General features: G+C 37.6%; 1 protein-coding gene across 2 annotated transcripts in view; it reads right to left on the bottom strand.

Moving 5' to 3' along the window:
* Positions 1 to 25,487, bottom strand: part of LRRC53 (leucine rich repeat containing 53) — a 43,309-nt gene that overhangs the window by 10,236 nt on the left and 7,586 nt on the right. The window contains exons 2-3 of one of the 2 annotated variants that reach the window (XM_007978290.3): positions 3,682 to 3,795; positions 567 to 1,382 (exon numbers count right to left, since the gene is read on the bottom strand). In XM_007978290.3, the coding sequence (XP_007976481.3) occupies positions 567 to 1,382; positions 3,682 to 3,769 (904 nt within the window). In that variant the 5' untranslated portion in view covers positions 3,770 to 3,795. The remainder of the gene's footprint in view (positions 1 to 566; positions 1,383 to 3,681; positions 3,796 to 25,487) is intronic. The other variant, XM_073007208.1, reaches the window with a different exon arrangement.

Genomic DNA, 25,487 nt, shown 5'->3' with positions numbered 1-25,487 from the left:
ATTTATTTAACTACTGTGCCATATAAACACTGCAGACTGAGATATATGTGATTGCCATAGTAGCATCCTTTTGTGCCTCTGTGAAAGTCCGCTGACTCCTACTATGTGCCATGGAGAAGCACACAAATGTAAGTGCCTTGCAGAAAGAGTCTATGTCCCATCAGTTTTTAAATATCTATCACCTAGTGTCATAATAAATGCACCAGTACTTTTTGGTGAAAGGATGATTGATGAAATGTAAATGTTATTCTTGTATTACACACAAGGAAATTAAAGTCTAAATAGCAAGTTAACCTGTTCAAGATCACAGCGCTAGTTATACCAGGACTGGAGCTCTTGAATTCTGCTCCAGGGCCCTTTCCTCTATTTTAGACAGCTTCCTTGAAACAGGAAATTCTTGCAACTTGTGCTAAATCAGCTAATATCCTCCCCCATCTACTGGCAACCTCTCCTTTCCATGGCCTTGGCAAATTTCCCAAAGTGTCTGAGATAAGCATCACTTAGCATGCTGCAAAAATATGGACAAGTGAAGAGAAAAGAGGAGGGCACACTTCTCCCCGGCATACCTGCAAAGCCAAGGACAGTCAGCAGGGCCACATCTTGTCCCGGGAGGAGGGGACTTCTGTCCTTTAGAACCAGAGTGAAGTTGGGAGCTTTGGAAACACAGTTGGTCTCAGACAGCCTCAGCACACTCTGTGCAGCTGCCACAGCTGCGGTAGATGGCTGACAATTTAGGTCCTTGGCATTCCTGAGCGTGTGAGCAGAAGACTTAATGTAGTTTCTTAAAAACCGAGCAAGGGGATGGAGATCACAAGTGCAGCTCCACTGGTTCTTATCTAAGCTCAGATGGATTAACTGCTTCAGTGGAGTAAAAACATCCGGCATGTGGGCTAACCTATTTCGCGAAAGGTCCACTTCCTGTAGTTGAGGCAGGGGCCGGAAGGCATCTTTCCCAATGTAGGAAATAAAATTGTTGGATAAATCCAGATGCCTGAGACTGTGGAGATTCGTGCCTCCAAAAGAACTGTCTGTGAGATTAGTGATCTGATTCCCATCCAGCTGGAGCCGGGTCAGGCCCCTTGTGTTTCGGAACCAAGACCCTCGTAGGGTGCGGAGAGCATTATTGCTCAGCACCAGCACCTGCAGGCTGTGAAGCTTGCTGAAGGTGTGATCAGTGAGCGAAGAGCTGGATATTTGGTTGTGCTCCAGCAACAAAGTCCGCAACATCGTAAGGCCATCTAGGGCATCTTCCTGAACATCCTTGATACCATTTCTGCTCAGAGAGAGCAGGGCAAGATTAAACAAGAGAGACAGGTTGGTGCTTTCAATAGAGGACAGATATCCATCAGTGATGATTAAAACCCTCGTGGTCATAGGGGCTGCTGTGGGCAAAAAAGCACACACTAGATGCAGGATACACATGAGTGGGAGGGTGGGGGTATGGTGGAGAGCAGAGAATCAATATCCTCTAAGCAATCTTATCACCTGGGTAAAAACAGTAAACAGTACACAACATGAAAATGATTTTCTGATTTCTAAATTTAAGGGGAAGCTGGCTATATATCAAAATGATGGATTTTTATATTCTTTGCTACTGTGACATGTTTGTTTGAGAAACATAAACCCATCTGTTACTTTAGATGTCAAAGTTAATTCATTGTTTCAGATTATCTTCATGGATGTTATTTTGAAGGTGTCTTTTCAGGCCCTCCCTCCAAGGCTGTGTACCGACCTGATCTAGCCCTGCAGATCCAGTACAGAGTCAACTAAGAACTGAGCCTGTGTCTGATCCCCCTAGTCAGTGTTCTATAGCAATTTATATTTATGCTGTGAAGTCAATCATCTTTTCTCCCAAACATAAAGGTGCGTGTTGGGGTGGGGAGAGTGAGAAGGAGCATTGGTTTCTGCTTTTTAGCCCCAGGCTAAAAGCTAGTAACTTGGTAAGGATATATATTCACTCCAGACAACCCAAGTGTCTGTCAGTGGGGTTCTCATTATAGTCTGGGCCATCTTGGCCTCCTGTCTAATATCTGTTCCCTCCAATGAAGTCCATCATGTGATGACAGGTGGTACTCAGGGCTTCCAACTGTTAAATCCCTTCACCATAATCACCTCAGAGCTATCACTGCTCTGTCATTAGAAATCAAAGCATTTTAACTCAATAAAGATGTATTATAATCAGGAGTTATTGTAACACATCTTTATCATGCTAAAATTGTTTTGACTGCAAATGACAGTGTCATAAGGATAGAGGAGTCCATTGTCACTGGGAGGTCTGCAGGTGATATTAGAACAGTCAACCACAGGGAAACAAATCACAAATCCCTTAGGAAATTCAGACTGCATCGCGGAAACAAAGAGATTAAAAAATATGTAAAAGACAAAAGATTCTCAGAGTGCCTTCTTTTGAAAGAATTGTTCTCATCCCTGCAGCACAAGCAAGCTTAAATCCTGGTAATTTTTTCAGCATTTATGATTGATTATTTGAATGCTATTCATTCTGGCCAGTTCGGCATTTTGTTCCTCTCGTCATTGTTTTTGATACGGGATGAAGGAGGTTTGTTTTCATGGGTTCTCAGTCCTTTAGGGATTTGCTGACTCTGAATGAGCAGGCTATTATTTCTATCAATTACTTCTTGTCTAGGTCTGGAAAAGAAACCCAACTACCAATTCATCCATTTTATTCTCTGTACTTATGAAATCTAACTTCACAAATGTGGTGTTCTGTAAATGAGAAGGAGGATATAGAGGTGCACCAATGTAGATGAGAAATATTTGTTTCTTACAGACATCAACTAACTCTGATCAGGAAAAATAAATGTAGTGAAGTCAAGAAATCCATTTTAGATGGTGAGAGTTTAGTGTTAAAGCATTTTCAATACTGATTAGAAACAATATACACGTCAACTATCCTTGAAACCTTCTCTCTCCTGTCAAGGATGGTGACAACATCTACCTCCTAATTATCAGAGTCATGGAATTTTAGAAATGGAAGAAATTATCCTCTTCCACTCTGTCGTAACTCAAGCTTGTTTATGGAAATTTTCCATTGGCAGAGCTTATAGCTTGTTTATCTCTTCTTGGATATCAGGATGTAAATCACATTCTCCTCAAATTTGTTAATAAGGTGTCTTATTAAATTGTTGACTTAAGCAAGCAATATGTAATGAATACAGGCAGTGTATCTTGTTAGCATTTCTACAGCTCATTTACCACCAACAAAAAAAGACCAGACTTTCAAAATGAGACGCACTTTGATAATAATCTGTTTCACTGGTACATCACTTAATCTTACTAATGCTGAACGATTCCAGTTCAGGTTTCTGATTCATTTATATTTCTTCTAGCTGGTGGTAGGGTCCAAATCTGCACAAAGTATGTACAAAAATATAATTAAAGTGATGTATTTGTTAAGTGTGTAGCTGGATAAAATGGTGATATTCTTTTGCAATAGCAAAATATCTCAATTACTTCTGAAGGTCTTTAAATAGTTTTGATTGAGACCATCAGGAACAGGAAAACAAAATATTACCAGTCTCTTTAGTCATTGTTTGAAGCTTACTCATTAAAGGGTTACCTCTTTTAAGCTGAGCCCAGAGAACTGTCAGTACAATGAAAGGTACGGCAACCAATTTTCCAGGTACACTGAGCACTGCTTTGTAGAGTTATTAGTTTTATTACCTACTATATAGGTTAGCTGGTGACAGAGGGTTACATCTTTGGTGCACACCACACATGACTCAGGGCAAGCTGCCACCAACTGCAACATGATGGCGAAGAGTACCAGCCATCCACCTGAAAGGAAAGTAGACGGTAATGTATATCATAATGTTGGCATTTACTGTGCATTATTTTAGTACATACAGCTCATGAGGCATTTTGGTAATTTCTACTGTTCAATAAGCATCTTGGTGTTCTCTTAAGATGCCAGGTAAATAACTACATTCCTTAATTTGCATAGAATTTAAACCAAAATGTTAATGCATTTGACTATAAATTCAGAGAGCTCACATCCACGGCATATTTATTAGTATTTTGAAAAAATTAAGTTACTTTGCAAAACAACATATAGTTTGTAGTGCTTTCACCAAACATTATCTTACTTAGTTCTCTTAATTCTGCAGCCCAATTAGAGACTAAAGAAACAGCTCAGGATTGTTAGTAAACCATCGTAAATCACATAGCGGGTAGTTTTTTAACCAAGTCTTTTAACTTTCAATCCAGTGTTTCTTCTAGTATGCAAAGCTCATCTCAGGCACTGAGTTTTACATGATTACAACTAAATTCTTACTCCTTATAGATTTAAATGCCACACCTAGGGAGTGAGTATGAAGTCAAGATTAAACTCACAAGCTCTACTTAGCTTTGAATTCAGCTCTGTTTGTAGTGACTATATTATCTTAGAAAAAAAGTCTCTTTGTTTTTTGCGTAAAATAGAAATAATAATAAATTCCTACAGTACAGAGTATTATATGAGTTAAATGGGTACTCTAAGTGTTTACTAAATGTTAAATTTTACCATTATTTTTAAGCTTTTTCAACTCCCCAGAGAAATATTTAACATCACTTGAATTTTATGTTCAAAAACGACAATTCATTTATAATGCCTTCACTGGTTGATTAAAAAAAAAAAGGAGCAAATTATAATAAAACCCTCTACCTATATTATAAGATAGTTTGAGAACAAAATAAAATGTTGAAAAAGACATAAAATGATTAATTCTATTATTTATTCAACAAGCATTTGTAGATCACCTTCTGCATGCTAGGCACTCTCAGAGTACTGGGCATAGAGCAGGGGCTGAGAAGCCCCTGCCCTTAGGAAGTGTACTTCCTATAAAAGGACATAAATAATAAGCAAATAATATAAAATATGTATTCAGTCATGTGGTGATAAGTGCTATAGAATAAATAAAACAAGAAAGGAAGATCACATTGGCTCGAGGGCTCTAAATACAGCGAACAAGGAAAATCTCTCTGATAAAACAACATTTGAACAATAAGCTGGAGAAGGTGAAGGCATTAGTGTGTCATGGTGGAGAGAACCCAATGCAAAGTTCTGAGGGCATGAGGAAGTTGGTGTGGCCAGAGTGGAGTGTGTAAGAGGAAGAATAGGGCACAGAATCATACGAGCAGGTTGTTGTATACCTTAGAGATGAACACAAAGATGTAGGATTTTAACCCAAATAACATGGGAGATAATTGGAGGCTATAGTGAGTGGCATTACTTGGTCCGATGTACATTTTTAAATGATCATTTTAACTACTGGGTTGGGAACATACTATTAGATAAGCAAAGAACAGAAGTAGCAAAAATAGGAGACAATTGTAGTAATATAAGCAAGAGATGATGTGGTGTAGACCAGGATGAGAGAGATAAGCATATTCCAGATGATTTTTTAAATCATAATGATGCAATTTAATTTAACAAATTTGAGCTCATTTAACCTCTCTGATGGAATGTGCTAGGTGTCTAAGAGTAAATAAACCATTGCATCAAAGCACTTTCTAGCTAGTAATAGACATGTAAATACTTATCTATAACACAAAGAGAAATTAAGTAAATCTAGATGAAAGTGAATAATTGTGCTGTGGAATAATGTGGATGCTTTAAGAAGGATGTAGCTTGTGAACTGGGCTTTGCAGAATGCAGTGAATTTCCATGGGCAGAGAATAAGCATTAGATAATTCCAGTCTGAGAAAACAGTAAGAACAATGCCCTGCATGGGGCAACAGATTTAATCTCAGTTCATTTATTTTAGCCCTACCTGACTGGTTAGTGTGCCTCATGCATGTGTGGTTCAGGGGCCAACCAGAGATTTAGGTATAATTTACACACAGATTCCAGGGCTTTTTCCAGGATCTCCTCTCATTTTCTACTGCCTATTTGTAATAAGCAGGATTCTAAGATGGCCTGTAAGATTCCTTTCCCCTGGTGTACATGCCATGTAGCATACCCTCCCCTTCAGTGTGGGCAGAACCTGTGAATATGATGAGATATTACTCCCATGATTATGCTTCATCATATAACCAAAGGAAGATTATCCCAAGTGGGTCTGACCTAATTGGGTGAGCCCTTCAAAAGCAGAATACGTTTTACAACTGGTCACAGAGTAGGAAGTCAAGCATGTGCCCTTGCCAGTCAGGAAAAAAGCAAACAGCCATGTTGTGAACTGCCTATGTGGCAAGCAGCTGTAGGCATCCTCTAGAATTTGAGAGTCATTTCTGGGGAACAGATGGCAAGAAAACAGACATGTGTCATACAACCACAAAGAAATGAGTTCTGCCAACAACCGATGAGCTTAAAAGAGGCCTTGAGCGTCAGATGAGAATCACAGTTCCTGCTGACTCCCTGATTTCAGCCTAGTGAATCTCTGAGCAAAGAACCCGGCTAATCTATACTGTACTCCTTACCGATGGAAACAGATAATAAATGAACATTGTTTTAAATCACTAGGTTTATGGTAATTTGTTACAAAACAATAAATAATACACTCCAGTTGCCCTTAATTCTGTCCTCTGGTCCTTCAAACAAGCAAACCATCAGAATTTTAACTGTTTCCTAAAATGCAAAAGTGGTCTACCCTCAGGCTAAATGTGAGAGAGAGAGAGAGAGAGAGAGAGAGAGAGAGAGAGAGAGAAAGAGAGAGAGAGAGGTGGGAAACATACTAGTTCCTTTCTTCTAAGTGACTCACTCTCCTCCAGGATCTACTTGCTTTTATTAACTTTCCAGTGCCTTCAGGTAGCTGTCGTTTACATTTTGTCCAGAGTTTCTAGTTGTTTTCTGTAGGAGGGTTGATCTAATATAAGTTACTTGATCATTCAGATTCTGACTGGTAAGAGCAATATAATTTGCTGGTATATTAGAGGCAAGAATGATAAAGAGAGTAGTCAAAGGTCATCACTTTTTGTTGTTGTTGCCTCTGCAAGTAGAAGGATGGAGTTTCCATTTACTGAAATGGGAAAAGCTATAGATATAATTAATTGCATGTATGAGTTTAGAGTTCAGGAGAAAGTACTGGGCTAGAGATAGAAATCTGGGAGTTGTTTTTTAAAAGGCATGAGGCTGAAGTAGCTCCTCAACAAATTAATTCTAAAGAGTAAAGAGACTCAAAGACTGAGTCTTGGGGTGATGAAAAGCTTAAAGATAAGAAAGAGAGATGAAACCAAAAAGGGAGGCTAAGAAGAAGTCAATGAGCACAGAAAAAAAATAAGAAAATGGTGTCCTCAAAGCCAGTTGAAAAACGTGTTTCAGGGACAAAGGAATTGTTGCTTGTACTCAATGCTATGCCAAGTGAGATGACCACTGAGATGTAACCATTGAATTTATCAACGAGGAGATCTTTGTAACCTTGGCAAAGGCAGTTTCAGCAGTGTTGTAGGAGAAAGCTTGATTAGGATGGATTGCAAATGGGAGAAGGGGAATTAGAGACCACAAATTTAGATAACTCTAGAACATTTTTGCTGTAAAGGTAAACAGCAATGAAACAGTAGCTTGAAGAAGAGAGGTTATGGGTTTTATTTTGCTGTTTGCTTTTAAGATAGGAGAATGTATAGTATGTCTGTATGCTGGTGGAGATTAAACAATAAAAAAGGAACATGAACGATGCAAAAAAAAAAAAACAGATGAGAGAATTATTGCGGAGCACACAAGTGAAAGAGTTGGCCTCAGAATTAGGCGAAGTTCATCCATAGAAACAAAAGTGAGGGCAAATTATGTAGGTCATAGGTGAGTAGGTCAATGTAGTAGTGGGAGCTAGAGGTTTGAGGAAAGAGAAGGTACAAAATAGTCATCTGGAGTATGAGAGAGTTAATGGGCTAGAAATATGTAATAGGCTCTCTGAGCAGTACTGACGGTCTATGGGAGGTTAGAGGGTCAAGATTTTGAAATGAGACAGGCAGAATTGATTCAATAAAGGCTAGGATTCTTTCAGTAGTGTACAAAATGCAAGATGAAGCCAAAGAGTTGAGGATGTGTGGAAGGGAGTGATAGTTGGAAGTGAATCTAATGATAAATGTTGATGAAATGTAAGATAAGTAAAGGGAAAGTGAGTGACAGTGAAAAGATGATGAAATGAGCAAAACAACAAGTAAGGAAAAAGATCGACAGATGGGTAGGTAGGTAGATAGAAGAGTATCTACTTTAGGACATATTTGGAAATGCTCGTAATATAAAGCTCTTGTTTTGTTTTGTTTTGTTTTAAGTGGTAAAATGGCTTCCAATTACCAGTGTGATCCAAGATTGTTGGAGTCGGGTTTCTAGAAAAAGTGAGCTAGAAAGAAAGGAGACAACTCAGAGAGTTGTCTGATAAAGACTGAGAGGTTAAAGAGCATGGAGGGGTGCAGGCATTGGTCATGACAGGGTCTAGGGTATAACTAAGGGGCTGAGTGACTAAAGGAGTTTGGAGAACAAGCTCATTGGAGAAGAGTAGGCAAAGGAACCCAGAGGTCAGGCTATTTTAATGATCATTTGCATGGATAATAAAAGTACAAAGAGTAGTGATAGAGAATATGAAGTCAGCCAGTTTTTTAAATCCTCAAAGAATGAGGGGGTGTAGCTAGACTCTGGTGGTATATCCTGACAAGCTGGTCATGTAGCCTGACAAGCTGGTGGTGTTTAGAAGAGAAACCATTTGGAAGTAGCAGTGACAGCAAGGAAGACACAGGATTTTGTTCACCCTACTGCTCCCACTGCTCCCACTGCCCCCACCAACCTAGAGATACAAGGAGTATGTGAGAGGAAACAGCTTATAACGGAAGCAATGTTCTCAGGGGTGGGCTAGATAGTAAGGGAGAAATTGTTCTACTAAGAATCTAAATTAGTTGGTTACTACACCTGAATGTTAAATTGGGCTCTCCCCCTCCTGGCAGTGAAAGTTTCATAAAGGGAGAAATGATAGTATGTATGGTTTTAGGATCTGACAAAAGAAGACAAATAATTTTCTCAAAAGAGGTCAACATTTTCTAAAATTCCAAGAATTTTTCCAATAAAAATTTTTATATCTCTTGCAACTGGAACAAAGCTTGAAATATATTTGGAATAAACTTTTTTTTAACCAAACTCATCTGACACAGAGGTTAATAATGGGCAATATCTTTAATGGGACTGTCTGAAGATAAAAAGCTAATCTTAAACCCTAAAGTAAGGCATAGTCCTGAGGTTTCTATCATCATCTTAGTTTTGAATCTGAGATGATCTTTTCAAAAGTGAAGTTCATTATAAATCTACTTTAGCAGTTCTTTTTATACATAGTGTGCGGTATATTACAAGGCACTGAGATAGTTAATAGTTTTTAGTACTCACTATTATTCTTTCATTTTGAAGAGGAAACCTGCCATTTAAAAACATGCAAAGCTAATTAAAGCTTTTCCACTATTTCATTATCTGAATGTAGTTGCAAATTCTGACTTAAAACTCTTATCAGAGGGAGACTCAACATCCCTCCATGAACAGCAAATGAACATTCAATTAACACTTCAATAAAAGTGTATTTTAAATAAAAATATACTTTATTGTTAATCTCATTCTTTACAAATGCTAATACCCAACTTTAAAATCCAAAGAGAGTCTCCTTCCTTTTATTCTTAAGGGGAAAAAAAAGTTCTTTTTTCTATTTACAGGGAAGACCCGAGTTTTCTGAAGTTGTCACGAAGTTAGAAGAGTGTCTCTGCAACATTGAGGTAAAAACTTTAGCTTCTGAAATATGTCCATAAAAAAGCCCTGAATATCCAAGGCTGTCAGGGAATGTAGGTGAGATGGTACTTATGGAAAGTTAGTATGAGGACCCATAACTCCATCCATATTTACCCTATTCATTAAATTCCTAGGGTGGAGCAGAATTAGCTGTGCCTACAGGGATAAAGGCAAAATCAGAGTGAACTGAAGCCCTTCCAATAAATAATAGGGCAGGCAAATGGACACAATCATGCTCAGCTTAAAAAATTGATGAGTGAAAATTGGAAAGTATAATAAATACATTAGAAGGTAATTATTTAATCAATTTTATGCAAAAGTTTCTTCATATAGAGATGTGTAAGACATTGTTCATTTACATTCAATGCGAAAATAAGAATTATCAATAAAATATGTTCATAAATTAATTAGGGGCATTGCTTTCACACCACATATATGTTGCTTAATGTGATATATGTTGGTAATCAGGCTAATGGAATTTTCTTTCCTTATTAAAGCTGTTTGCTTTAATTTTCTCTATAATTGCCTTAATTTTCTATACACCTGGTCAAGAGATGCATTTCAAAATAGGTGAGGGAGCTGAAACATTCACACTAATTCAAAAATAATATATTCTCAAATGCAAATAAGTGCTACTGGTGGAGGAAGACATACATCACACATAGAGGATGACATATGCATCTGCATATGCAGGGAAGGGGCAAAAATAGAGAGAAATAGCATCAACCTGAGATTGCACCACTAAGTCTCAAAGTGGAACCATCAAGAAAAGTAGGGTTTTTTCTTAAAAAAAAAACAAAAAACAAAAAAACAAAAAACAAAACTCAACTAAGAGTCATTGGACCTAGTCTATTGGAAAAGGATTCGCAGTTACAGCCTGCAGTGAGTGTCTCTGTCTCATGATTCTTTGCTGGAATTTCCAAAGAAAACTTTTGTGTAGAAAGAAGCTTCAGTGTTTAGACCTAAGGTCCTCTTTCCCTTCTGTTCTTCAGTCCTGGGACTTGCACAAAGTGGGGAGAAGTAGTCACATATTTGGTGGGGCTTCAGCAGCCCCTGTGGACAAAAGCATCTGCCAGAAGCCTTGGATATTAAGAGAAACCTTCAAGACTTGAATTTAAAATATCCTCTCATTTTGAAACTTAGAGTTTGAGCAAGTTTGCTTTGAGCCTAATGGGATAGACACATCTGGAGGTGGATTCCAGAAACAAGAACCATGATAGGATCTACTAAACTAGCTTGTCTTATTGTAATATATTGATCAAGCCTCTTATTTATAGTCTTTCCCCAAGGGAGAAGATGAATGAGCTATATGCTAAGACAGTTTGCTGGACTGAGTTGCACTAATTAATGGACCAGATTCAGCCTAAAGAGGCTTGACTTGTGCAGTTTCATAAGAATTTATCCTCTCTATTTTTCAAATTTCAGTCAATGGTTTAGATCAAGGCAAAGAGGGAGCTACTCATCCCATGTGCAGATATAATCAAGTTAAGAAGGACAGAAAATATTTGAAAGCAAAACTCTGGATCTTGGAGGATAAAGTAACAGGACATGTCTAACAAGAATAATTTTAACAGGAATACATATAAATACAATGTCCTGCAGCAGAGCTAAAGAAAAAATAATAAAAGTATCAAATGGTAGAGACATGGCTTAGGAGCATCATGAATGCTAGAGAATAATAAGCTCATTGGGAGTTAGAATATAAAGTGACTACCTTGTAGTAAAATAAAAGATGTGATTATTCTTGTTCTGAAATGGCCAAGTGGTACCCAGTTGTGACCCTGAACCTTTTAAAAGAATAATTGCAACTATTTAAACAGGGATACACATTTTAGGAGAGAGAGATTTGAGTGCTGAATAAGTTGAAAATCATGTAACAGGGGCGGGGCGCGGTGGCTCAAGCCTGTAATCCCAGCACTTTGGGAGGCCGAGACGGGCGGATCACGAGGTCAGGAGATCGAGACCATCCTGGCTAACCCAGTGAAACTCCGTCTCTACTAAAAAAAATACAAAAAATTAGCCAGGCATGGTGGCGGGCGCCTGTAGTCCCAGCTACTCGGGAGGCTGAGCCAGGAGAATGGCGTGAACCCGGGAGGCAGAGCTTGCAGTGAGCCGAGATCGCGCCACTGCACTCCAGCCTGGGCGACATAGCGAGACTCCGTCTCAAAAAAAAAAAAAAAAAAATGAAAATCATGTAACATGAAAACCAGTTGAAGGAACTAGTGATGCTTATCACAGAAAAGAGGAAACTAGGATGAGTCCAACAGGTTTTTTTGTTTGTTCTCTTTCTTTCTTTCTTTCTTTCTGAGATGGAATCTCGCTCTGTCACCAGGCTGGAGTGCAGTGGCGCAATCTCAGATCACCACAAACTCCAACTCCCAGGTTCAAGCAATTTTCCTGCCTCAGCCTCCTGAGTAGCTGGGACTATAGGCGTGCACCACCACGCCCAGCTAATTTTTGTATTTTTATTAGAGACTGGGTTTCACCATGTTGGCCAGGATGGTCTCTATCTCTTGGCCTTGTGATCCACTCGCCTCAGCCTCCCAACGTGCTGGGATTACAGGCATGAGCCACCGCACCCAGCCAAGTCCAACAGGTGTTTTTAAACATCTGAAGAATTATCATGTGGCAAAGGGAGTGGTCTGTTCAATATGGGAAAACACTTGCCACACATTCAAGCATTTTTCATCTTATAAAATTGATGTATTCTTAGAAAAGTGTGTAAATTCATTTTATGTGAAGGGAATAATTTCATGTAAAGTGAAAAATTTTAGCTATGATTTAAAGGAACTCTGCCATAAATCTTATTGCCATAGTGAAAAATGTGAAGAATCTTTTGATCATTGAATAATAACCTTCTAAATATATTTTATGAATCTGACTTGGGCCTACTGTGTTTTTAGAAAGATGAGCATAAATTTAACAGGCCAGCACTCAGCACAGAACTGAGTCAAAAAAGTAAATTAAGCTAGCCAGATGTTGCCATTAGATTTTTTTCCTGAAAGGAAAAGCCAGAAACAAGCTGAGTGAATAGAAATTAAAATATGGGAAACCTTGGAATAGAAAGTTAAATCCGTATTTTATGTTGTGTCTTCACACCTGTTGGAAGTATTAAACAATTAAAATTACCCCTCCTCCACTCAGCTGATGTCTCCTGCATCAAGTAACAGCAGTGGGTCTCTCTCACCTTCTTCTTCTTCTGATTGCCTGGTGAGCCGGGGAGGACCTGGCCGGAGTCATGTGGCAGCTTTAAGAAGTCGTTTCGAATTGGAATATGCTCTAAATGCAAGGTCCTATGCTGCTTTGTCCCAAAGGTGAGTGGTAATATAAGCAAATCTCACAGTAAAGTCTTATTTCAGAATCTTATCAAGATAGTCAACTGATTTGATTACTATCACAGGGTTTGATCACCCCTCTGAAAAACTTTGAAAGAGGAGTTTTCAGCCCATTTCTCTTACATTATGACTAAAAATTAGAAATTTTATTATCTGTTAGCCTAGGTCCTCTAGTTTCAAGTATCAGGTATTAACCTAGCTGAAGTAAGACACGTCTATTTTAGCACAACAAAAGGGATTTATTAAAAGTATTCTGAGGCTATCTTATGGCATCCAAGCAAGAATTCCTGTGTAGAAACCAGGAAACAGCTTTGAGGATCTGAGCAACACAAGTTCAGTGTTCTAAGAATTACCATATGACCCATATTACCTTATGATCCATTTCCCAGGAAATTCCATTCCTAGGAATATACCCTAAAATTGAAAATGGGTACTTAAAAAATACTTGTATTCAAATGTTTATAGAGCAATATTTATAAAAACCAAAAGGTGGAAATAACCCAAATGTCCATCAACCAATGAACACGTTGATAAAACAGGTTGTCACAACAAAATACCATATACTGGGTACATAAAACAACAGAAATTTACTTCCACAGTCTGAAAGCTGGAAGTCCAAGATCAGGTTGTGCATGGTTCCAGTGGGGGTTCTCTTCCTGTTTTCTAGAAATCCATCTTTTTTCTCTGTCCTTACACGGCAGGCAGAGCTCTAGTGTCTCTTCATCTTCTTATAAGGGCACCAACTCTACTGGATCAGGGCTTGCTTTACATTTATGATTTCATTTAACCTTAATTATCTCCTTAAAGGCCTTCTCTCCAATGCAGTCACATGAGAGGTTAGGATTTCAACGTATGAATTTGAGGAGGGTCACACTCCAGTCCATAGCAATAGGTAAATGTATAAAAACAAAAAGCAGATGGCTGCTTCCAGGGGATAGGTAGGAGGGAGAAATTGGGAGTAACTGCTTAATTGTCATCCAGTTTTATTTGGGGCTGATGAAAAGATTTTGGAATTAGAAGTGGTGGTCTTAAAACTGTGAATGTACTAAATACCATTGAATTGCTAGTTTTAAAATGGTTATTTCTATGCTGTGTGAACTTTACCTTAATGAAAAAGGAAGCAAAAACAAAAAGATTAAGCAAAAAGGTAAGTCAGAAAAAGAGAAAAAGAAATCAACATTCTTTCATAGCTAGTTCTGCCATTTACATGGCCCAGTGCCCAATAGATAGTCTCTTTGTCTCTCAGCTTAAATGTTAAGTTTCACGGAGAAAAGTATCTGTCATATAATGCTATAATAATTCTGTATAATACCCATCCCAGAATTCAAGGGTGTGCAATCATAAGCATTCATTTCTTGCTCACTTGTTTGTGGGCTCATTTTGGATGAGCTTGACTCTGAACTACAGGTTGTGTTCAGGTCTGTTCCTTGTGTCTCTCACCCTCCTTGGACACCTACATAGAAAAATGTACTACCTGTGGTATATTCTTCTCATAGACAAAGGCTAGTAACTCAAGAGGACAAACCCAAGTTTACATGCATATTTAAAGCCTTTGCTCAAGTTATATCCTCTGACAACATTCCATTGGCAAGTTTCACAGCTGACTTCAACATCAACAGGAAGAAAAATATACTTGGTTTTTAGTGGGAAGAACTGCAAAGCCATATGGCAAAAGGCATGGGTAGCTGGAGTGGGAATGGGGTCATATTTCATTAATATAAACATGGCTATCAGGGGCCCCCGTTCCAGGTGGGGAGCAAAGAAGACAGTCGCTGTGAGCTTCATAGATACCCTATAGAATGCACACTTTCCAACCCATGGAAGACCAGAAAAGACTAGTTTAAAATCTGTCTCCATCCACATGAGAACCAAAGCATTTGCACATGGCCCAGTTACACATGCACACTCACACCCACACCTACATATACAGACACACTCACACACTCCATTATCAGAGTAAAGGTTCTTAAGTGGGAAAAGATTATCTGGAGTTAGCAAGGGTTTCTATACAATCTACAAATTGCAATTGTTGCTTTTTTAGCTGTAGTTATTATATTCCTGATCTGACAAAAGAGTTACAGCTGTAGCTATGAAGAGATGGGACTCTTATTCATGAAGTCTTTAATCTATAGGATGTCATGAAATTAAGTATCAGTAGGTTTGATTGATAACCACATAAACTGGACACCATTTTTATTGGATTTTAGTCTCTCACATAATTTCAAAAGCGCCCATAGGCCAAGACTACGTTAGATTTGGTCACATCATCATCTTCCAGTTCTATCTGCTGTTCTTATTCTCTACTTGTGGCTTTTAAAACTATTTCTATGAACAGCCAGATTTTGATATTGCTAAAGCACAATCACCTGAGGTTTGTCCACTTGAGACAGAGGTTAAGAGGATAAGCTGTGGAATCAGACAGATGTGAGGTTAAATCTTGGCTTTGCCATGTGCTAGCTCAATGACCTTGTCAAGTTATTTAAATCTCACATGTAAAATACTGATAATAATACCAGATCTTAGAGTTGTTATAAGGAGAGGTACTATTGTCATAGTAGTGACAGTACTTGATCTAAAGATGCCAGCAGAACCAAGCAAAGAATATAGTTCCAAAAATGTAGGTAAGTCACAGAATTTACAATACATGGAGAGCTACACAGAATAGGAGGCACAGCAGCAGTCCCAGGTAGGCAAATGAAGGGTGGAGGAAACAGAGCTTCTCTAGCCTTCAAGAATCTAGAGATGTATACCACTACTAACTTTTCAAAAAAAAAAAAAAAAAAAAAAACTACATGCTGGGTGAAAAAACCCGTCAGCTTTTTTGACATGCTCCCTTTGATATTCTCATAAAGTGTTTTATAGCCTTCTGGCCCTTCCTGACTGTTATGGAACTCTGATAAGGGTTTGTCTGTCTGCTAGGTGCAAGTTTCTCTTAACAACGTGGCATTCCCTAAGGATTTGCTGTGAGGGTGCATTCAAGGTCAGTTTGTTAGTACCATTCCTCCAAGTAAGCTCAATCTTTGCACTAGTTGAAATCAACTCTAGGAATAGGTAAAGCGTTTAGCTAAGTTTTAAAATGTGTCAAGATAGAAATTACGTATGTTCCATTCATTACTGTATCCTTAGTATGTAGCAGTATGATTGACATAAAGTCAGTAAGAAATGTTTGTTGGGCAGATAAAGAATAAAAAATTAGATAAATTGGCTCAATAAACGGTAACTATTTTTCACTTAGTGTGTAATCAGTAAATGAGCCTTAACTATTTTCTCTTTTCTTACCATTTAAATAGCTGTCGCTATTGAACATCCGGGGCACTATTTTAAACATTTTAAATAGTCATCTAATTCAGCCTTAGGAAGTAGGTATTCCAATTTTTATAAATGAGGAAACTGAGGCTCATAGAAAAGGTAAGCAACTTTCCCAAGTTAATGGAGAGTAAGTAAGCGAAGCTGGAATTCTCACTCACGACTCTCCTATGCTTTCTGAGTTTCTCTGGAATAGGAGGTGGCATGTTCCAGAAGCTTGAAATATTTTGCCAATACTTGTATTTGCTGGACTTCCAGTTTCTCCTGGAAGTCAATCTGTGAATAACTTCGGCTATTTCTCCCAAGTCTGACTTTTCAGCTTGTGGATATGAAGGCAGAGGAAGTGAGACCAGCGATCAATAGGTGCTTAAAGTGAAAGCGCCCAACGATATGAGAATTGATGGACTAAGTACAGGAGGGCCATGAGTTTAACAGCTTGTGAGACAGCGGTTCTCAACTTTGACTGCACATTAGAATCATCTGGGAAGCTTTTACAAGTACCATTGCCCAGGACCAATTAAACCAAAATCCATGGGATTGACACCCAGGCATCAAAATACTTTAAAGTTTACCAGGTGATTCCAATATACATCCAAGTATAAGAAACATGCTGAAAGAGAATGATACAATGCTAACCTGCCAGTCATTCTGTAAGAAGGGGATGCAGCTAATGAAAGAGGAAAGACAAAGCCAAGGTAAAATAGCATCTGTGACCAAAGGGGACCATTTTGATGATGTGCATCGTCCCTGCCAAAATTCCTTGCAATGTACCACTAACTTCTGATCTTTGGATTTCCTAATTAATTCAAGTGACAGAGTTAAAAATGTAATTTTTTAGTATAGCATTATGGTTTTGAAAAATCTGTACAAGGTTTTTGCTATAGTTCCTACTAATGTTTGGATGTGGGGACACCTCAACAATGTCTTGAAAAATGATGCATCTACTTTTCCATTTTTTGCCATGAAGTTCACAGATGATAGATTTGAGTTTTATAATGCTTGATTTGATGGGGTCTTTGGTTGTGTGTGTATTTGTTTCTAATTATTATTATTTTTCTTTATAAATACATTTAGAGGTGCAAAATTGTGTCAGAGATGTTCTCCACAGATAGTAGGAATTCTCTAGTTCCTACCAAAACTATAAATTGATAAAATCTGAGATTGAGAAAGGCGCTCTTGAAGTTCTGCCTCTTTTAAAATATTTTGTGCCTCTAGATATATTTGGAAAACTAAGCATGTGGCAGTTGCTCCTCCCACAGGGTATGAAATCCCAACTTGTACATGGATTACATCATGTAAATTTAGAAATGACAAACTGATACACAACCTTTCAGATGTGAAAACCAATTAGTGTTTGTGTGGGGCTGGGCTCTGAAAATAGAATGATTTGACCTAGTTAGCTGTCCGAGAGAAGAAAACCAGGGATCCAGAGTTTGGAACTGTAAAACAGATACATTTGGGATTAATTTTTCACACTACAAAAGGGTCCATCAAAGGTTTCTTTAAATAGAAAGCTTGCCTAGTGCACTTAGAATGGAATTCATTTTATAAAAGTTGAATATAACTTATACAATTTTAATTTACTCTTAGTTTTTCTGGGTTACAACAATTGTGTAAGATGATAGCAACATGACACTGATGTTCCTAAGAGGAATAAAGAAGGGAGAGCAGCAAGGGGACCGTGTCCATTTGCTGCAGTGGAGCAGGTATTTACCAGATAGCAATGGCCATGTCTCCTCCTCATCACCCCAGGTCAAATACTCCCCTCTTTCATCTACCACCTCTCTTACACTCTTTTTTGTACTAAAACTTTCAAATATTCCCTTTTCTTCCAATCTTTCAATCCTCTCTCCATCCCTAACTTCTTGTCAACTCACCACAATCAGCACCTTGCTCATGACCACCATAAATGCTCTCACACATTGCTGCTTCTTTCCATGGGTCTTCTTGTCATTTCTACAATCCTGTGGCTCCAACTCACAGCACATAAATGCGCGCGCACACACACACACACACATGCACACGCACACATCTACACACACACACATTCTCCCACACACACAGGTGAACCCCAGTTCATTATTCAGCCTTTACCGCTCTGCTTCCTAGCTTTTGCAACATCTTTAACTTCTCTCCTGTTCCAGCTTCCTCATGCTCTCACCCACCTACTACCATCATAATCTTTATTATGTAAAACTCCAATTCTAATTATATTATTTGCATTAAAACCTTCAATAATTCTCCATTGCCTCTAAAATTAATTCTGAAGTCCAATTGACTCAGGAGTCCAAAATCCTCAGTGATACACGTTTCAGTCATATGTTCCAGTGGTTCTAAACAGAGAGTGATACTGTCGCTCTCTCTCTTCTCAGGTACATGCTAGGCTTTTTGGAACTGCAAGAGTCTTCTTTTTTGTTTGTTTGTTTGCTTTTGTATTCCCAAGGACTAAAGAGATGCCATTACTATTTAGTGAGCTGTGACCAGAATGTTGAAGTTTCTCCAATGTTTTGGACAATCTCAAAAAACAAAAAATTATCTTACACAAAATATCAATAACATTCTTGGAGACGAAAACTACAAACAAACTAGAAGTTCCACTAGTTTCCATAAACACCTCATGTTTAACCTACTATCGACCTATCACTGTATCTTAACACTGTATCTTAACCTTGACACCCCCCTTATCTTATCAAAATATTAACCATTCTTCAGTAATTATCTCAATCAGCGTAATCACAATGTCATGAAGAAGTATTTTCTAGGGGCTACCCCATCTCCATTCATGCCTCACTAAAGACCACAGTACTCTGTGCCATGTTATAATTCATATCTCATTTATTATTTAACTGCATGTGGTGAATGTTAAATATTTGATTTACAATAAACTAGGAAAATTATTAGTTAGGCTGTAAATACCAGGCTTTGTATTTCTGCAATTTGAGTAAAACTCTGGCATTCAGATTTTTTTGACTCCTACATTCCTGTCAAGTTCGAATACATTCTCGTCAAAAAATAATGAACTACCAGATATTCCACCTCTTTTCCACTCTCCCCCCCTCACTATTAGGGCACTAAATGTCAATGTATTTCTTTTTAATTACTAAAAGGATAGAATGTAGGTGACTAAGATGTGTGAGGAAAAAAGTGACTACTACATTTATTCCGTGCGTGTTTTTTTTAAAAAAATATTTTAATGTTTAAAAGTTCTATAACAAAAGATATTGTTCTTTCAACAGTGGATTTCACGTGCAGAGCATTAATATGACACTTATTTTAGCATGAGATAAGAGCAAAACATAATATTCTGATAAATACACCAATTATTGGCCCATTTATTTTATATTTTATTAATGTAAATCTTCATTAGAGAAATGAATAAACAAACAAGCAAATGGACAGAAACATCCCAGCAATGCAGGTGTGTACACACTGAGTTACAAGGGACATCCAGCATGCATTTCCCTTGAACTCAGGGTCTGTACTTTTCCTGCAAATGAGACCATGTCTAATTATTTATTATGAATGAACACTTTACCTAGAATTTTTCTTGACTGGAGCAGTCTTCCTGCCTGAGCCTCCTGAGTAGCTGGGACTACAGGCATGCACCACCATGCCCAGTTAATTTTTAATTTTTATTTTTGTAGAGACAGAGTTTTACTATGTTGCCCAGGCTGGTCTCGAACTCCTAAGGTTAAGTGATTCAGCCTTCTAAAGTGCTGAGATTATAAATATGAGCCACTGCACCATGCCCCACATAACTTTTATTAAAGTATATTGTTATAATTGTTCTATTTTATTATTAATTATTGTCAATCTCTCACTGTGCCCAATGTATAAGTTAAATTTTATCATAGGTATGTAGGTATAAGAAAAAAATGTATTGTATATTGGATTCAGTAATAGCTCTAGTTTCAGGCATCCACTGGGGATCTTGGAATATATCTCTGGTAGATAAGAGGGGAGGGGACTACTAAAATTTTTATAATCAGCTTGTATTTTCCACCAAAAAAAAATGAGATTTTGATTATAGATATTTAAGCCTATAGGTCAATATGAAAAGGTCTGACATATTTATAATATTGAGTCCCCCTTACCATGAACATAGCACATTTTTGCATTTATTTAAATGTTCTTTAATATCTTTTAGTAAGAGTTTATAATTTTCTCTATGGGGTTCTTATATAACTTTTGTGTGATAAATAGTTACATTCATTGTGATTGCTGAAATCGTTTGGACTAATTGCTACTACCTTATTTTATTCTGTCTAGTATTTTTTCTCACCCTATCTTTTTTTATTTCCTTTGATTATTTGAATATGAGCTATATTTCTATTCTTTGGTGAGCACCCTAGAAACTTTAATACATTATTTAAAACAACAAATTATATTTTTAATATGTTTGTCTTATTCTCAAATGAAAGATCTTAGACCATTTTAATTAAAGATTATTCTCTCCTGGCCTCGATAATACCTCTTCTTTTTTTAATTTCCAGTATTTTATCTTCATCAAGATTTTATAATTCCATAGTGATTTCATTGTTTTATACAACTATGTTTTATTTAGGTTTACCCCATGTTTAATGTTTCATTGTTTGTTGTGGTTACATTTCAAATCTTTTTCCTAGTATCATTTTTCTTTTCCATAAATGCAGCTTAAAAAATTCTATGAACCTCACTCTGTTGGAAGTAAACAAATGAAAAAAACTTATTTTCCCTCTTTTTTAAGATATTAGTAGATATAGGATTTTCGTTGTTTAGTTACTTTTTTTCCCTGCACCTTCAGGGGGAAAATGCTATTCCATGTTTTATTTTCTTTGCTGCTGTTAAAATTTCATGTATGAATCTAGTTGTTATTTCTTTTGTTTTTAATCTGCCTTTTAAAACTGCTTTTAGAAGTCCTCTTTATCTTTGGTATCCTATAGTTTAACTATGTTGTGTATAGATATAAATTTATGTTTATTTATTTAACTTGTGATGTATTTTGTTTCCTGAATTTGAAAATTGACATCTTTCATAAATTCTGGATAATCCTCAGCCATTGTCTCTTCTAACATATCTTTATTACATCTTCTTTAGTATCTCTTTCTGGAATTCTAGTTGGATATTTTTTAAAGTTTCTCACTGTTTTCCACATTTCTTGATCTCTTTTTAAAAAATATTTCCCACCCTTTACTTTCTCTATCCTGCTTTTTCAGATCTGTCTTCCAGTTCACTTATTCTCTCAGAAGTTGGGTTTAATGTGTTGTTTATTTTGTTCATTGCATTTCTAATTCAATTTATTTCTTATTTATATTCCAGTTCTAGAAATTGCATGCCACTTACAGTTTTACAGGAGAGTTTTAAAAAGCTGTAGACCCGCTCCATACTTTTTATTTCTTCAAACACATTTTATCTAGAGATATTAATACCTCAAGACCACCCTAAAACTTCAACTTGTAGTTCTTTTTTTTCTTTTTTTTTTGGGGGGGTGGGTGGGGGATGGAGTCTTGCTCTGTTGCCCAGGCTGGAGTGCAATGGCACAATCTTGGCTCACTGCAAGCTCCACCTTCCAGGTTCAAGCGATTCTCCTGCCTCAGCCTCCCGAGTAGCTGGGATTACAGGCACACACCACCACACCCAGCTAATTTTTGTATTTTCTTAGTAGAGACAGGGTTTCACCATGTTGGTCAGGCTGGTCGTGTACTCCTGATCTCATGATCTGTCCACCTTGGCCTCCCAAAGTGCTGGGATTACAGGAGTGAGCCACCACACCTGGCCAACTTGGAGTTTTTCATAAAACCCATGTAGTAATAATTCTGCTTTAAACTAGCTTGTATGTGGGCTGGCAGATGAGACTTCTGAGAGTTTATATATATATATACACACACACACACGTATGTATATATATGTGTATGTATGTATATATTTGTATATATTCTTTTTCTCACTTTACCTGGAGCCAGGAACAATGTAGGATACTTATCCTCTGCATATCTTTATGTAAAGTGAATTTTATTTTTTCTGATTTACCTAATCTGGATGTTGCCCTTTGAGGATTTTGGCTTCATATAGGTGTTCCTTATCTGACCCTCCACCTTGCTTGAACCCATGGTGTCTCCACCATATCATCTATTAAAATTCATGCTATAGGCCAACAAGAGTCTATGAGAAATTCATAGCACTTATATTTGCTTGGAGTGATAATCTTAGAAAATCTTTTACTTTTATATTCATACCCACAGTAGACTGTAAACATCATGCAGGCATAAAATGTCTCTCCTTTTGCTGCTGTTTCTCCAGTACTTAGAACAGTGCCTGGTACATGGTAGGTGCCAAACACCTATTTGTGAAGTACGTGAACATAATGACTTCCCACAAACATGATGCCATTGAATTCAACAATTTTGTGAAGTATGCCTCATGGTTTCCATTTTTTTAGATAAAACTCAGAAACTCAATAATGTAAGTAATGCAAATAACTAGTAGAAAAAATGGTAGTTCATAATTTAATCTGGGACTGTCCGGTAGTGTTTTCATCACATCATGCTATCTTTGGAGACTAAACTTTACCGACATGTTTGCCAACACGAGAAGGTTCTAATGTCAAGTTAGGGCTTTGAGGAAGATCAGCAGGGAGCTATCCAGAGTACTGAACTACCTCACACTTAAACTCTGCAGATATACTGGAACATACTGCCCTCTGTCTACGGCCAATAGCCTTTGATTGCAAGGAAATTTCCCTTCTCACTCTGACTAACTCTGATAATAGTCACTTTGCCTAAGCTTATGCCTCCTGATGAAACACTATAATCACCTGCCTGTGCTGATACAGACCCAAACTGAACACAACTCCACAGCTGCTGCCTCATTCACAGGCATGCCTAGCCCTACCCTCTGTGTCTTCTTCAATCACGCTTCTCCAAAACAGGCTCACTCTCTGACCACATTTGTAAAAGTAGCGACAACCAGTCAGAGCACATAAAATGACAGACTTCTTTCTAGGAACTTAACTGAAGTGACATTTGTGAACTAGCTTTGAGGATAGCTCTATTTTAGCATGATTTCTTTATGGAACTGAGTATACTGTAAAATTAGGCTCTTCTTTTCATTTTCTCATTAAACATACTCTCCACTGTAGTAGTGAATTGCACTCACTGAATGAAAAAAACAACAACAAACTTTTAGCTGACATTTGGGGGCAACAATTGACTTTCTGGTGATGAGAGTCCAAGAGTTTTTCAGGGCCAGAAATGAAGAAAAAGACCACTGTTTCTCATACATAAATACAATAGAGAATCAGCATATTTTAGCTAATTCTACATAGAAATAATTTTAAGATTTATAAATTTAATAAAACCAAAAAGGGTATTTGGCTTTGTAACCTATATTTTACTTATTCAAAGAATGCTGATTTGAAATATGACATCTATAGAATTTACAAAAGACTGCAGTGCTTATTGGAACATTATATTAGTATCTAACCCTCACTTCAGCAGTGTCTTCTGAGCTTATAGGAAGAGTTGCCTTTCTTACTCAGTAACACTGGTGACTTAAGTTCTATGGATCTTGTACGTATAATGAGGAGAACAAGATGTTCCTTGCCTAAATCTAGGGACAAGCCTTTTTTTTTTTTTTTTTTTTTTTTTTTTTTTTGGGTAGCTATCATCTCTGAGATGCAAAATTTTTATGACATGCACTTCCTGAACGTCAGTTATCAAGCTCATTAAGGGCTTGCAGTGGCAAAATATAAAAGCCAAAGGAGAGAAGCTAGAATCTAAGCAAGTGCCACGATGCCTATCAGTTGCCTTTTATCTCTTTCTTTTTAAGCTCATATCTTCTTGAGATGCCCATATTTTTTTACTAATTAACAAAATCAGAAAATCTCCTAATATCTTGGTGGTATGGGGCTGAAAAGGGAAATATGTAACTATGCATCTTGATGTGACAGTGTGAAAGTATTTGGTATAACTCATTATATCCCTGAATGCCATCTTATATAGGTGGGGAAATTAAAGAAAGTGGGGAATGGTCTTTCACGAAGTTAAAACTATCTCCATGAAGGTCCAAACAATAAACACAGCCATTTATTATATTTACATAGCACCTCTTCACCGTATCCGTAGATGCATACCCAGACCAAGCAATTCCCTTACACACACATATACACGAAAAGTGAAAGGAGGGCTATAAATTGATTGCTAGTGCCCTCTGCATTTCATGCTTCTGGTATCTTACAAATCACCAGAACTGAACATAGTCTGTGCTGAAAGGTAATAGGGCTCTATGTTAAGAACTCCTTTTCGGCTGATGTGGACTAAAGCAACCAGGTTAGCTGCTTGTTTTTGGCTGCCTTGCTCTCCAGCGCCATCTAGCAGTCAGTTGACAAACTACGAGTGAGGCCTCCTCCAGACCTCCTGACTGCTGTACTAAGGAGAGAGGCTTGGAGACTTCACCCCGAACAAAGATGTGCAGCCTCAAAGTTGAGGAGCATGTGAAAAATGTCAATCTTTCCTTGACTTTTAAAACCACCCTTAGTTTGAAACAGCCTTTCTCCATGAAAAATGTAAAAGAACATCAAACAAAATATTCTGTTCAAAAGAGGAGGTGATGAAAATGGAAAATTAATAAAAGTGAAGATATGAGAAGAGCCCTACGTGTGTAAAACTGGCACTTTTTTTTTTAATAAGCTTTAAGGACCTGGATTTATTGTCACACATAAAAGATTTGCATGAAAAGAGTGAGCGAGTGACATATTTAGGTTACAACATATCCACTTGAGAGAGAGAATGAGATGCAGCTCTCACCGTGGCTATTCTCATGCTGTAATTTCGTGTTCTTTTCTATCCGTCAGCAGCGCTTGTTAGCGAGCTAAAATGCACTCCCTCCTAACCCAAAGGGCGAGCCAGAGTGCATTTCCGTCTTCAAGCGTTTTGTAATACTAATTAACTAATTCCCAGTCACATGAAGAGAACCTGCGAAGATTCGCCGGAGGCAAACTGCTAAATAAATGGTGACAGATTTCTCAGTTTTCAATTAGATGAAATGACATATTGGGACAACGAATGGCCTGACTTTCTAATGATGAGAGTTTTATGAGGTTTTCATTCCTGGAAATGAAGAGAAACCCTCTCCATTCATACACAAAGGAGGGTCCAGACCCACTCTTAAGCACA

The sequence above is a fragment of the Chlorocebus sabaeus genome, chromosome 20, assembly GCF_047675955.1.
Source record: "Chlorocebus sabaeus isolate Y175 chromosome 20, mChlSab1.0.hap1, whole genome shotgun sequence".
NCBI classification, from domain to species: Eukaryota; Metazoa; Chordata; class Mammalia; order Primates; family Cercopithecidae; genus Chlorocebus; species Chlorocebus sabaeus.
This window is presented reverse-complemented; position numbering and strand designations above follow the sequence as displayed.